The sequence below is a fragment of the Pan troglodytes genome, chromosome 18 (genome assembly GCF_028858775.2).
Source record: "Pan troglodytes isolate AG18354 chromosome 18, NHGRI_mPanTro3-v2.0_pri, whole genome shotgun sequence".
Lineage (NCBI taxonomy): Eukaryota > Metazoa > Chordata > Mammalia > Primates > Hominidae > Pan > Pan troglodytes.
The window spans coordinates 12,469,376-12,483,685 of record NC_072416.2 but is presented as its reverse complement, the minus strand read 5'-3'; the positions used below and the strand labels follow the sequence as shown (position 1 = coordinate 12,483,685).

The 14,310-nt window shown below is 40.1% G+C and overlaps 1 protein-coding gene across 4 annotated transcripts in view; it reads left to right on the top strand.

Moving 5' to 3' along the window:
* Window positions 1-14,310, top strand: part of GRIN2A (glutamate ionotropic receptor NMDA type subunit 2A) — a 428,905-nt gene that overhangs the window by 325,662 nt on the left and 88,933 nt on the right. For all 4 annotated transcript variants that reach the window (XM_054668020.2, XM_054668019.1, XM_016928499.4 and 1 more), the window contains 1 exon segment: window positions 7,313-7,518. In XM_054668020.2, coding sequence (XP_054523995.1) covers window positions 7,313-7,518 — 206 coding nt within the window.

Sequence of the window (14,310 nt, the reverse complement as noted above, 5' to 3'; positions counted from 1 at the left end):
ATCTAATCTTTTTCTGTTCCATCCTGATAGCTGATCCAGGATCCTATATGATATGTAATCGTAATATTGCCTTAGGCTCCTCTTGGCTAGGACACTTTCTTAGACCTTCTTGTTTTTTAATGACCTTGACAATTTGGAGGACTACTGGTCAGATTTCTTCTAGAATACCCCTACATTGGAATTTTTCTGATAGTTTTCTTATAATTACACCGAGGTTATAAGACCACACAGGTAGAACACCACGCCATTATCCTCACATCATATTAAGGATATGTACTATTATGTACTATTAGAATGATTTATCATTGTCAATATTGGCTTTGACCATTGAGCTGACATCACATCTGTCACATTTCTGCATTGTAAAGTTAGTCTTTTTTTTTGTTCAGCAGAAAATTCTAGTTGCATTTTTTTCACAGACTTAAAAATGAGTCCTGGGTTCACATCCTGGTTCTGCCACTCTCAAACCATATGAATTGGACAATTACTTAAACCCCATGCCTCAGTTTCCTCATCTATGAAATGGAGATAATAAAAGTAGCATGTTATTCATGTGTCTATTTCTAGGATTACAGAAATTATTAAAGCTTTCAGAATAGTAGAAACGGAAAGACTTATTTTTATCATCTCATGTAATCTTTTTTTTTTTTTTTTTTTTTTTTTGAGATGGAGTCTCGCTCTGTCACCCAGGCTGGAGTGCAGTGGCACGATCTCGGCTCACTGCAAGCTCGGCCTCCCGGGTTCACGCCATTCTCCTGCCTCAGCCTCCCGAGTAGCTGGGACTACAGGCGCCCACCACCACGCCCGGCAAATTTTTTGTATTTTTTTTAGTAGAGACGGGGTTTCACCATGTTAGCCAGGATGGTCTCGATCTCCTGACCTCGTGATCTACCCGCCTCAGCCTCCCAAAGTGCTGGGATTACAGGCGTGAATCTTATGTAATCTTTATAGCAACTCTGTGGCCTTGTTGTAACCTTTAAAATATGAAGAAACTAAATTTCAAAAAGGGAGGTAGTGATTGCGCTGTGCTCTAGAGGTTTTCACTGACTAAGTTTAAATTCTCACTGTGAGCCTTATGATCTGACCTGAGCAAGAAACATAATATTTTTAAGCCCTAGTTTCCTCATCATGCAATGGGGATAATTATAGTTATCTATGTCCTACAGTTGCCTTGAGGATTGAGTCATATAATGAATGAAAAACCCTTAGCACTGCTCCTGGAAACACATAGTAAAGCCCTAATCAGTGTTAACAATGGACTTTGTCATTATTGCCCACTGTGCCCCAGCTAGGAATGGACAAGTCAGGATTTGAACTCATGCCCTTCTTTAGAGAATGAGGAAGAGCCAGCTTTGAGAAAACCCTCAGATTTGAGTACCACTGTTTTTTGTGCAGCGTGGAGAGTTACTATCCAAGAGGGCTCTATTGACCATCTTCTTCTTTCCTCAGTCTTCTAACTGGTTCTCAGAACCATCCTGCCACCTTTTTTAGAGATAGCTTGCCATTTGGCTGTTTTCTGCTGTCCTTTCACCCTGGGTGCAAGACTGCCCTAATATATGGTTGCCATACAGAATTAAACATCAAGGAAGGAGTGCCACCTTTGCCCCTCTTCTAATTATGTACTCATTACCCTGAGCTCAAATCAGGAAAGATTTGGGAGGGCAGCTTATCCTTGCATTTTACATAGAGTGCTATACCTGAAAGACCTTAGAGATTATCTGATTCAAACCCACCCCCCTCATTCCTGTTACAGTGAGGAGAATGAGACCCAATCAGTGAGGTCAAAAGTCAAGGGAATGCCATTGAAGAAACTCAGATCTCCATTTGTCAATTAGTTCTTCTGCTACAGAGGCTCATTTTCCTGAAGATAAGTTTAACAAATGTTGAATTAATGATAATAGTACCACATATGGAGACCTTTCTGTGTGCCAGGAACTGTGCATTAAGAGATGTTTGTTGTTATTATCTTATAAGTAAGCCTCATAACAGCATATGAAATGGAAGTGTTGTTTTTATTTGGTGATTGAGTGAACTGAGGTTCAAAAAGATTATGTGGCTTGTTCAAGGTCACATGGCTAAAGCAGTGACAAGATTTGAACCTGTTCATCTGTCTGATCTCTAAGCCTGTGGTATTAATGATTCTGAACCCTCTTGTCCTGTGCCATGTAAAGGAGAGAAGAGAGGGGTTCTGTAGCAATGAAGTTGATGCCTGAAAACTCAATGGGATCCATATGTGCATATACATGTACATGTATACAGCACACACACACACACACAAGCGTGGTTGCCTGTCCTGGTTGTGTATAAATATAACCAGAAGTTTGGCAAGGTGTCCTGGAACTTCATTTTCCCTCCAAGCTCCAAAAATAGCATGTGATTGACAAGGACTGTATGATTTCACTTGCTCTGATGCATTGAAATCTTATTCCTGGAAGCACTGCTGGAGGAAATGGATTGAAACCTTACTCCTGGAAGCACTGCTGGAGGAAATGTGGTGCAACCCTGGTATTGGCTCACACTTCAGAATAGCTTTTATGAGTCAGGACTGCTGATCTAAAGTTACAGACTCAGCTGAGTGTGGTGTTCACTTTTATGGAGAGGACTGGGAACAGGAAAAAGGTCCAGTTTAGAGAATAGCAGAAGAGTCACCATCACGTCCAAGGTGGGAGCAGAGAGATTTTTGGCTGCCATCTTCAAAGTGCACAGGGTCCTTCCATTTTGGATATAACTTCTAAATAAAGGCATTTGGAGCATACATACTCCATGCCACTGTGAAAATGGAGACAAGCAGAAACAATATGACAATTGAAACTGAGGTCTTCAGGATTCAACCCATTGGTTCTTCCTTTCTCCCTGAATACTCTGGTGGCTGGAGTCCCTTTTTAAAATGGTGTTAGGATGATGCTGTTTGCTTTCTCTGGGGAAATTTAATACCCAAAGGCTATTCAGACGGCCACCCTCAATGGCTCTGAGTCTGGGGGGCTGAAGTTGCAGTAAGAGCAAGGGAGAGAATACAGGTCCTTGATACTTCCATATTTTGCCTAGGGTACAAGATTCCAAAGCTGAGGCACATATGGACACATTAATCATTCTAACACTTTCTGACTCATGCACATGTAAAAAATACAGGCTGTATGTTTATTCACTCCACCAAAAACTACCCATTAAGTCCCTCCATGTGGCATGCCCTGAGTTAGAAGCTGTGGACATAGAAACCAATCATTACGCATATAAAATTCCTGCTAGACTGGGAAAACATAGTCTCATAAGTAAAACATATACATAAACACATAGATTATTGTAGATTATTGAGGTATAATATTGTGAAGCAAATGATGTTTAGATATTTAAATCAAATTAAGGATTTATGAATAAATTATATAATGGGTTTTTTTTGCTGTAATATAGAAGGAGTGAGTGGGAGTATAAATGAAACAAGATTGGTCATGAGTACTAATTATTGAAGCTGGACATTGGGAATACAGAGGTTCGTTATATGATTCTACTCTTAAATACATTTGAACATTTCCATAATAAAAATAAAATTGGAGTAGGCAAAGAAGCTTCCATCTTCAGGCAGGTTATATATGGACATATATCCATGGTGACTTCTATAAATCTTTTTCCATTCTGGCCATTGAACTTGATTGACTCTTAGTCCATTTGGGTTGCTGTAACAGAATACCATAGACTGGGTGGCTTATACCACAGAAACTTGTTTCTCATGCTTCTGGAGACTGGGAAGTCCAAATCAAGGTGCCAGCAGATTTAGCGTCTGGTGAGAGCTGCTTCCTGGTTCATAGACAGCAATCTTCTTGTTGCATACTGATATGGTGGAAAAGGCAATGGGTCTCTCTGGGGCCTCTTTCATAAAAGCACTAACCCCATTCATGAGGGCTCCACCTTCATGACCTAATCACCTCCCAAAGACCCCTCCTCCTAACACCACCACATTAGGGGTTAGGATTTCAACCTATGAATTTTGGAGGGACGCAAATATTCAGTCTGTAGCAAACCCTTAACGTAAATCCCAACTTCTTAATAGAGCCTACAAGGCTTTGCATTTTCTGGTCTCCACCTATCTGGAGTGCTGTTTCCTTCTCTGCTCCTCCACAATTCCTTCCCACAACTGCCATGATGCAACTCATCCTGAATTTCCAATTTCAGCTTAAGTGTCACCTCCTCAGGGAAGATGTCTCTGATATCTTTTGTCCTATATGCTCTCTTAGACCCGTGTTTCATTTCTTCCTCCCAGTTTGTATGAACATATGTTTTTGTGTAATCATTTGACTCATGTGTCTTCTCAGTTAGCACAAAAATTTCATGCAAGCAAACATTTTATCACTTACATTACAGTATTCTCAGTGTCTAGCACAGTGCTTGGAACCTAGTAACCACTCAACACATATTTACGGAATGAATGACTCTGCTAAACCTGTCTACAAACACTGGCCTCAGTTATAGTCCCTTGTAAATAGGAATATAGGCAGGGAAAGTGAAGAATGTCTGTTCTCCTTTATCTGGTATATACGATTTAGTAGTTGAGATTTTTGGTGTTTGCAGTGGGGTGCCGAAGGGTCTATCAGATGAGAAAAGAAGGTAAGAGCTCTTGGGACCTAGGGCAGTGTTGACACAGCAGCTTCAGCTCCTGATCGAGTTCTCTCTACCTACCACTCACCTTCAACCTCCTTGGCTGACCCATGGATACTTGGATGTGTCAGGAACAGGGAGTAGAACTTGGAGAAGATTTAGGAAGTTATTGCACTCTGGGGGCTCATAAACCTTTGCAACTTTTCTCTCCATGAGTGAGCGTTGGACTGAAACTTTTGCCTGACTCCCATGGTGTGGGGGTTGTGATGTGGTCAATGACATCACCAAAGATTCTGCTAGTCTTTGCCTTAATTTAGATTATCTTGGGACTTTAGTAAACATGTCTGCAAGGAAGGAAGAGTGTTGGAGCTATAACGTGGTTACTGTAGCTCAATTCACAGAAACACTGTACATAGCGATAAAGCACCTTTGGGTTCAGAAAACCCCATGTTATAACTCTGGTTCCACCACTTATTGCTGTGTGAGTTTGTGCAAGTCACATAACCTCTCTGTGTTTCAGTTTCCTGAACTACGAAGTTGGAATAATAATGCTTACCATGTAGAATTTGTAGGAATTAAACTAAGTGGTGATATTGGCACATTTCCTGACTGTACAGGAGTGCTCAAAAGTTATGTCATTGAGGTTATAATATAAAGTGCTATGGTGGAGATATGCGCAAAGTTCTTTATTACTAGGGAAAGCAGGAATGATTTTACAGATAAGGTGACAGTTCAGCTATGTTTTAAATGTTAACAACAATAGTAAAACAATAGCAGCCACCATATGTGTTACATGCCATGTCAGGTTTTGTGCTCTATATTTTTGGTACTTTTTGGCTCATTCAAACCTTACTGCAGTCTTCAAGGTCATACCCTGTTGCTCTCTTCATTTTACAAATGGAGAAAGTGAAGCTCAGAGAGGTTGAATGACTTTCCCAAGGCTACTCAGCTAGTGGATGAAGCCAGGATTTACACTTAGTTCTGTTTGACTTCAAAAGCCATTCTCTTACCCACTGAACTACCCACCCTCTCTCGAAGGTTGTGTTTGAGTCTTCCAAGGCAAATGGAAAGAAAAGGGATTGGTATAACATGTTCCAAAAGGAAACACTTGTATATTTCTTTATCTATTTGCATATTTCAGTATTTTTGGTTTGATCTATGTCGTACAACTGACTGACAGTTCCAAGAAGGCAAGAGTCATTCTGTTTTAGCCATCATTATTCCTAGGCTGGCACTGGGACATCGTAGGTCTTCAATAAATCTATGTCGAATGAATGAAGAATTTGATGCGCTCAACATTCTCCCCAGCCTGTTACATATCATAGCATGAATAAATGAACATGTGTGTGTGTGTTTAACCAAATTGCTCTACTCGCCATCCTATCTTAAAAAGAAATGTATCAGCAATGCTGGACAATTTTGTAATTAGCCACAGGAAATGTTTCTTTACAGCCAGCAAAAATTTTCCAGCCCATATGATGAGGTAATCTTAGAGAGCACTGATTCTTTTCTCTCCTCCCACCCTGTCACCTCTCCTGGTGTCCGGCATGTTTGAATTCTCTTTAAGGGTTTGAGATTCATTTCTGGTGACACTTAAACATTACAGGAGGAGAGGTGAGTGGGTCTTGTCAACACAGACAAGCCTGGATTTGGCACTTAGCTTTTCACACGAGGTGTTTTCCTCGAGGTTGGTATTACACATAAAGCGGTGACCTGTGGTGTCAAGCAATGGCGTGTGGGAGCAGGAGGAGAAGGGAGAAAGAGCGGTGCGGGGGCAGCTTCCTCCCAGTGTGTATGTGAATAGCGCCAATAAGCTGTCAAATAAAATTAAGGTTCAAAATATACAGCCTTCAATTTGATTGCACTAAGATGCCGACTGCTGCTCCGAGGGAATACAATCGATTCTATTTTGACAGGTCTTGATGTACGCTAAGCAGTGACAGTCTCCCCTCTGTGCAGGATTAATAAAAGTTCACCTTAATTTGCAACTTAAATAGAACTGTATCTGGGGTCAAAATGATGCTTTTAATTTCCCCACCTGCTCCATCTCTTCTCTGTGTTGTCTCAACCCCCATTCCTCTTCTTTTCACTCTCTAGCTTCATCTTCCTCTCCCTTTTTCTCTTTTCCTTCATCTTAGCACCTTTTTCTTCTTTCTCCTTTTCACTTTCTCTCCTTTATGCTTAGAAACAATATGGAGTACATATGTTGTGCTTTTGCCTTTCATGTATTGCTTTATTGAATTCCCATGGCATCCTTAGGAAGTAGGGGGAATTGTGTTCATTATACAGATGAGAAAACAGAAGATCTTAGGATTAAGAGCTTGCCTAGAGTTGTACAGCTAGTAAGTGGTACAGTCGGAGAATCAAACCCAGACCTCTCTGATTCTAAAAGTCTATGCTGTTTCCTTGCCATCCGTGGTCCTGAACTCTGGCAGAACATTAGAACCACCTGCGGGGCTGTAAAGGTATCAGTGCCTGGGCACTGCCTCCAGAGATGCAGGTTGATTCCTCTGGGGATGAGGGGGGCTGGGATGGAGAACTGCCCCATATTCTGTTTTCTCTTTATGCCCGTTTGTCTTAGCACAGAAGTAGATGCATATGTCGAGATATGTGGCAGAAAGGCCCTTGAGACGGATGGATGTCTCTGGCAGGGAAAGGATTTGCCTCTCCAGAAATCAGCGGCGGAAGAAAGCACAGCTGTGTCTTTGTGTTTGTGCTGCAGGTGGGCAAGTGGGAGAACCATACGCTGAGCCTGAGGCACGCCGTGTGGCCCAGGTACAAGTCCTTCTCCGACTGTGAGCCGGATGACAACCATCTCAGCATCGTCACCCTGGAGGAGGCCCCATTCGTCATCGTGGAAGACATAGACCCCCTGACCGAGACGTGTGTGAGGAACACCGTGCCATGTCGGAAGTTCGTCAAAATCAAGTGAGTGGCAGGAATGCTGTCACCTGAACGTGCCCAACCCTTTGAAATAGCATGGATCATCGATAGTAACAATATGTGTACTTGAATCACAAAATGTCATAGAAAATACACGTCGTTATAGTAGGTATAATACAATAATCAATTTTAAAAAGACTCAGATAAATTCCTAGAGATGTGCCAAACTTGCATTCATTTAATTCCACCAGCAATATGAGGTGAGTAGTTTTGCCCATTGTAAATATGATAAAACCGAGTTATGGGAAGATTATGAAACATGTTCAAAGCCATCTAGCTAGGAAATGGAAGAGGTAGGACTCAAACAGTGGTCCAACTGACTCCACAGACATGTTTTTAACCCTTAGGTTGAATCAATCCTCCCCTTCAGTCTTTCTAGTTTAATTTAATTTATTCATTTATTTATTTTTGAACACACATATTCAAAAAATATCTTTATATTTTTAATATAGAAAACATTTTTGTATATTAAAATAAATATAAAACATATTTTAATATATTAAAGTATAAAACATTGTATATAAATATATAGAAATTATATATTTTATATATTTAAATATATAAAACAGTATATTTTATATATTTAAATATATAAAACAGTATATTTTATATATTTAAAATATATAAAACATCATATATTTTATGTATTAAATATATAAAACACCATATGTTTTTATATATTAAAAATATAAAAGGTCATATATTTTTCTACATTAAAATATGTAAAACATCATATTTTATACATTAAAAATATAAAACATCGTATTTTTATATATTAAAAATATATATGGTTGGACACAGTGATTCACGTCTATAATCTCAGCACTTTGGGAGGCCAAGCTGGGCAGATTACTTGAGGTCAGGAGTTGAAGACCAGCCTAGGCAACATGGCTAAACCCTGTCTTTCTTAAAAGTACAAAAATTAGCCAGCTACGGTGGTGGGCGCCTGTGATCCCAGCTACTCAGGAGGCTGAAGCATGAGAATCACTTGAATCTGGGAGGTGGAGGTTGCAATAAGTCGAGATCGAGCCACTACACTCCAGCCTAGGCAACAGAGTGAGACTCTGACTCAAAAATAAATAAATAAATGAAAATAGAAATATATAAACATTATACATTTTTATATATTGAGATATATAAAACATATATTTTTACATATTTTATATATAAACTATTTTTATATATAAACTATATGTTTATAGATAAATATAGTTTAGGTACAAGTTTATATATAAAATATATATTTATATGTTAAAATATATAAAACATTTTCATATATTAAAATATAGAAACCAATATATTTTTATATATTAAAAATATATAAACCATATATTTTCATGTTAAAAATATATAAAACATATATTTATATATATATATAAAACATATAAAAATAAGGCCTGTTTTGGTTTGGAGAAAGTTTTATCAATGAGGTCACAAATGTCAGCCTCTTTGAAGTTGAAATCCTGAATACATCACGGAATAAATAAATATGCCCCTCTTGTTATGTTAAAAATGTATAAAACATATGTTTTTATATGTTAAAAATGTATAAAACATTATATATTTTTATGTGTTAAAAATATATAAAACATTACATATTTTTATGTGTTAAAAAATATAAAACATTATATATTTTTATGTGTTAAAAATATATAAAACATTATATATTTTTATGTGTTAAAAATACATAAAACATTAATTTTTTTTATATAATGACAGGGTCTTGCTCTGTCCCCCAGGCTGGAGTGCAGTGGTGTGATCACGGCTCACTGCATTCTTGAACTCCTGGGCTCAAGTGATCTTCTCACCTCAACCTCCTGAATAGCTGAGACTACAGGCCTGTGCCACCATGTCTGGCTCATGTTTTAATTAATTTTTTTTTTTAGAGACAAGAGTCTTGCTATGTTACTCAGCCTGGTCTCAAGCTCCTGGCCTTAAGTGATCCTCGTGCCTTGGCCTCCTGAGTCACTGGGATTATAGATGTGAGCCACTGTGTCCGGCTTCCTTTAGTCTTTTTAAAAATAATTATTTAGTTTCCACTTTTCTGGCTGTCCCTTTCCTTCCCCCCACACATTCTTCTTCCATCTCTTTTATAGATCCCAGATCCATGCTTCTCAAGAAGGTTAAAAACGTCTCTCCATTTGGGAGTGAACACACAGCTTGCATGTTACTTTCTGATACAATCCAGGTGCAAATGGAACTTCTGGCAGTTTCTCAGCTCAGCAACAGCCAGCAGGCACTGCATCTGTGTCATTTCTCCTTTTGTTATGATTGAAGAAAGAGCTGGCATTGTCCATTGTGAGGTCCCCTTAATCTACAAACCCTCTGGGGACACAGAAACCTCCATGGCCAACTCCGAGGCCCTGATCTGGTATTTCCTAATGCAAACATAAGCAAAAACACCACCTCACAGGAGACTCACAGAAGAAAAAGGCCTGCTGTTGGAAACTTTATTTTTTTTCTGAGTCTTTTCTGATCTGTTTCTTTTACCTAATTCTTACTCATCCTTTAAGTGTAGCTACTGCATCCCCAAGCTGGGTTAGCTCTTCCTACTTCCACAGTACCTGGGTCTATCTCTCTCTACCCTCATCACCTGTCTTTACAGCGTATAGTTTGTCTTCTCCCTGGCTTCTGAGCCACCTACATATAGGGAATGTGACTTATTAATATTTGCACCCTCAGTTACAAGGGCACAGCATGACACACCAATGTTTGTTTCATGACTAGGACGAGAGATTTTTACTTCCTCGTTTCAAACTCCAGTCTCAGCTATTATCACACAAGATGCAAGTGCCCAGATCTCAGTCCTTGAGATCAGGATTTTAAAAATATAATATGTAATTGCTAAATGTATTGTGAAGGCCTGTTTTGGTTTGGAGAAAATTTTATCAGTGAGGTCACAAATGTCAGCCTCTTTGAAGTTGAAATCCTGAATACATCATGGAATAAATAAATATGCCCCTCCTAAAAAGGCCCTTGCTTTCTCCAGTGTCCCCACTGTGGCTCCCTGGGATGAAGCTTTTTTTTGATAAGCAGTCCCCCAGCCTCCACTCTCCTGGAGATGAGGAAGAGGTGGGGCCCACCAAGGAAGGGCAAGTGTACATCCCATGATTCATGATTCATAATTCATCATGATTCATAATTGTGTGAAACAGACCATGTTTTGGGGTCATCAGTGTTTTAATAATTTTTGCTGAATTCCTTTACAGTGAAATAACACAGACATTGTTATAAGTAAAATTGTTATAAATAAATTGTTTTAATACAGAATGAATGAATGTGCATTAAGCACAGTTTGCATGTTAGGCACATTGCTGGGCACAGGGGATACATGGATGAACAGGGAGGGCAAAAGACTAGGACCTTTCCATCATGGAACGTATGTGGTTAGAAAACAATTCGACCAAGAAGAAATGGGTGACCCCATGTTGTAATAAACCTTGTGATGAACAGAAAGAGAGTGGTGTGAGAAGAGAGTACATCGGGGTATGTGGGGTTACTTTAGCTCACACAGATAAGGTTTAAGGTGATATATACAGGATGAGAAGAAGCCAGACATGTGAAGATCTGGGCAAAGCCTTCCAGGTAGAGGCAATGGCAGGTGCACAGGCCCTGGGGAGGAAAGGAGCTTGGGAGTTTGGGAAACGGAGTGAAACCCAGTGCAATGCTAGAGAGTGATGAGTTACAAGGAGGACGGAGGGGATAATGTGGGAAAGTTGTCAGAGGATGTTCTAATTTGGGTGGGTGTTCTTTGAGCAGAACTTGGCCCGATGAAGAAAAGTGGCTGGCACAAAGCAGAGTCTAACTTCAGTGGGACACCTCCTCTATGATAACAATACCCTCTGTGTTTCAATAGGGCAATCAACTGAGGCCCCTTGTGCTCCAGAATCAATAATAGGAGTTTAGAGTCTTTAAAATCAAAAGCCCTGGAGCTGAAAACAAGTAGATCCCCAAGTACTGAGTCACATTTGTATGAAGAAGAGAAATCAAAATAAATTGCTGTCTTTAAAAGAATTGACTTTTCTACTGAAGACTATCAACAGCTTAACAGGTTCAAATTCACGTTTTTGGTTTCTGTGAGGAGATAGTAGCTTGCAGCTTTCCTTCTTCCGCTTGGGGATATGAGGAGTTTACTGTGTGTCTGGATGAAATGAAAGTCTGACTCGTGAGAGCAATAGAGAATGGCTAGGATCCACTAATCCCAACATTAAAGAAGATTAGATCAATTGCATTTCCTATAGGGAACGTCTTTGAGGAAGGCTGATCAGTTGCAAAAAGAATTCCTGTTAGACAACATGATTGTGTGAAACCTTTTTGTTTCTCACGTCTGGTAAATGGTGGGATCTTCTAAGAATACCAGGTAACAGGAAATGAGCTGAGAAGTCTTCCTTTCTGGTCTGTTAGTTGGGTGATAAAGACATGCAGAGAAAATTGGAAACATCATTTGGCCTGATGTGTAGCGAGAAATGGCCATGCTGTCAATTAAGCTCCCAAACTGTCAAATCGTTGGTGGGAAGAAAGGAAATTTATTTTTAAGTGCTGGATGAGATTTGTCTGAGTCTGCGTGGTGGACAGGAGCCAACCCAGGACCTGGACACAGCTCTGACTCGCATGGCTGTGCTCACATCCACTGGCTATACTGGGAAATTGTAGAGCTGGTAAACTGGACAATTTGTTGGATCCCTTTCCCCGTATTTGTTTTTGTGAGTCATTCCCTCTCTTGGGTGGTGGTGGAGCACTAAGAGAGATCACATGGGGACCATTTCTCAGTCTGTGTAGTTAAGTCACATCCCCTGCACACCCACACAAGGGCTGTAATAGGAACCAACAGACGTTCCCAATTACAAGCTGGTCTGCAATTCCATAATTACTGTGATAAATTCAACTATTGCATTTGCTGCGTGCCTTTTTCATCCTGTGTCCCCAGGGCCCAGTTCCATGTCTTGTGCACAGTAGGCACTTAGTGGGTGCTTGTTGGGTGAAAGTGCATCATTGATCATTTGTATTTAGAAATACACCTCATGTTCAGGGATATGGGTGAGATAACTCATAAACTGGCTGAGGTTTCCAGGGAGACCAAAGAATGCCACTATATGCCTGTGACCCTGAATCTTAAACCTGGAGCATCTAAAACTTCTGTCTAATCTTCCAGAAATCTTGACCAGGTGAAGGAAGAGCCTGTGATAGGGGAAGAAGGGAAGGAACATAGAATGAAGGTGATACAAATGAACAGAGGTAGGGAAAGGGCATCAGTGCATGGCCAACAGCGACCAGAAAGAAAAAGAGAATTCGATTTTGACACATTTTTCAGAGCCATGTATACTAAGAAGGAAATGGTATCTGGACATTCCATCAACTTTAATGTACTTAGGACACATTTCTATCATATTTGTGGCAGTTTTATCTCTAGCCCAACTCCCTCCATTCTGGGTAATTGGTGGAGATGGAGCTGGCACATATCCCATGACTGTACAGTGTTGAGGTCACTAATCATCACATGTAAATATACACAGATGTGGCCTCCTACTACCCCCCCACTAAGGGTGGTGGATCACAGCAGGTCATCCAGCCTCTAGGCAAGAGAGTAAAGTCTCTATGGTGGTCTGGGTTGACAGAAGCAGAGTGGTTGAGTACAAGTCACTGACAGGATGTGGGGGTGGGATACAATGGTGAAGAGAGTGATTCAAGACAGGCAGTCTGTGATCCTGAGATAAAGGAAAGCATTGATAAGCAGGTGTCATTGACAACCCACTTCTGTTACTCAAAATTATGTTTTCCAGCTTGAGTATGGTGTCTCACACCTGTAATCCCAGCACTTTGAAAGGCCAAAGTGGGAGTGTCACTTGAGGCCAGGAGGTCCAGGCTGCCATGAGCCATGATCACATCACTGCAACCCAGCCTGGGCAACAGAGCAAGAGCGCGTCTCTTAAAAAATTGTTCTGTCAAATCTGCCCACCTTCATGGATATAGAGATGATGTATATCATGTAAATCAATGTTGTTTGATGTGTGTGTGTGTGTGTGTGTGTTGCCAATTACATAAGTAGTATGTACTTACTAGATGATTTGGGGAAAAACCCTAAAAATATAAAAAAGAAAACATGTTTTTCATCGTTCCAAAATAGCTTGCTTCTTTCTTTCTTTCCTTTCTTTCTTTCCTCCTTTCCTCCTTTATTTCTTTCTCTTTCTTTCTTTCTTTCTCTCTTCTCTCTCCCTCCCTGTTTCTCTCTCTTTCTCTCTTTTTCTCTCTTTCTTTCTATCTCTCCCTCTCCCCCCTCTTTTTCTCTCTTTCTCTTTCTCTTTCTTTCTTTCTTTCTTTCTTTCTTTCTTTCTTTCTTTCTTTCTTTCTCTCTCTCTCTCTCTTTCTTTCTTTCTCTCTTTCTCTCGACAGAGTCACATTCTGTCACCTAGGCTGGAGTGCAGTGGTGCGATCTTGGCTCACTGCAACCTCTACCTCCAAGATTGAAGCTATTCTTATGCCTCCTGTGTAGCTGGGATTACAGGTGCATGCCACCATGCCCAGCTCATTTTTGTATTTTTAGTAAAAATGGGGTTTCTCCATGTTGGCCAGGCTGGTCTCAAACTCCCAACCTCAGGGGATCCACCCAACTTGGCTTCCGAAAGTGCTGAGATTACAGGAATGAGCCACTGCACCTGTCCTATGCTTCATATTTCATTGTTTTTCCATACAGTTATTTCATAAGCTCATCTGTTTTTATATAGCTGTGATTATTCTGTTTGTACTACTGTGTAACCTACTTTTTTCATATGACATGGA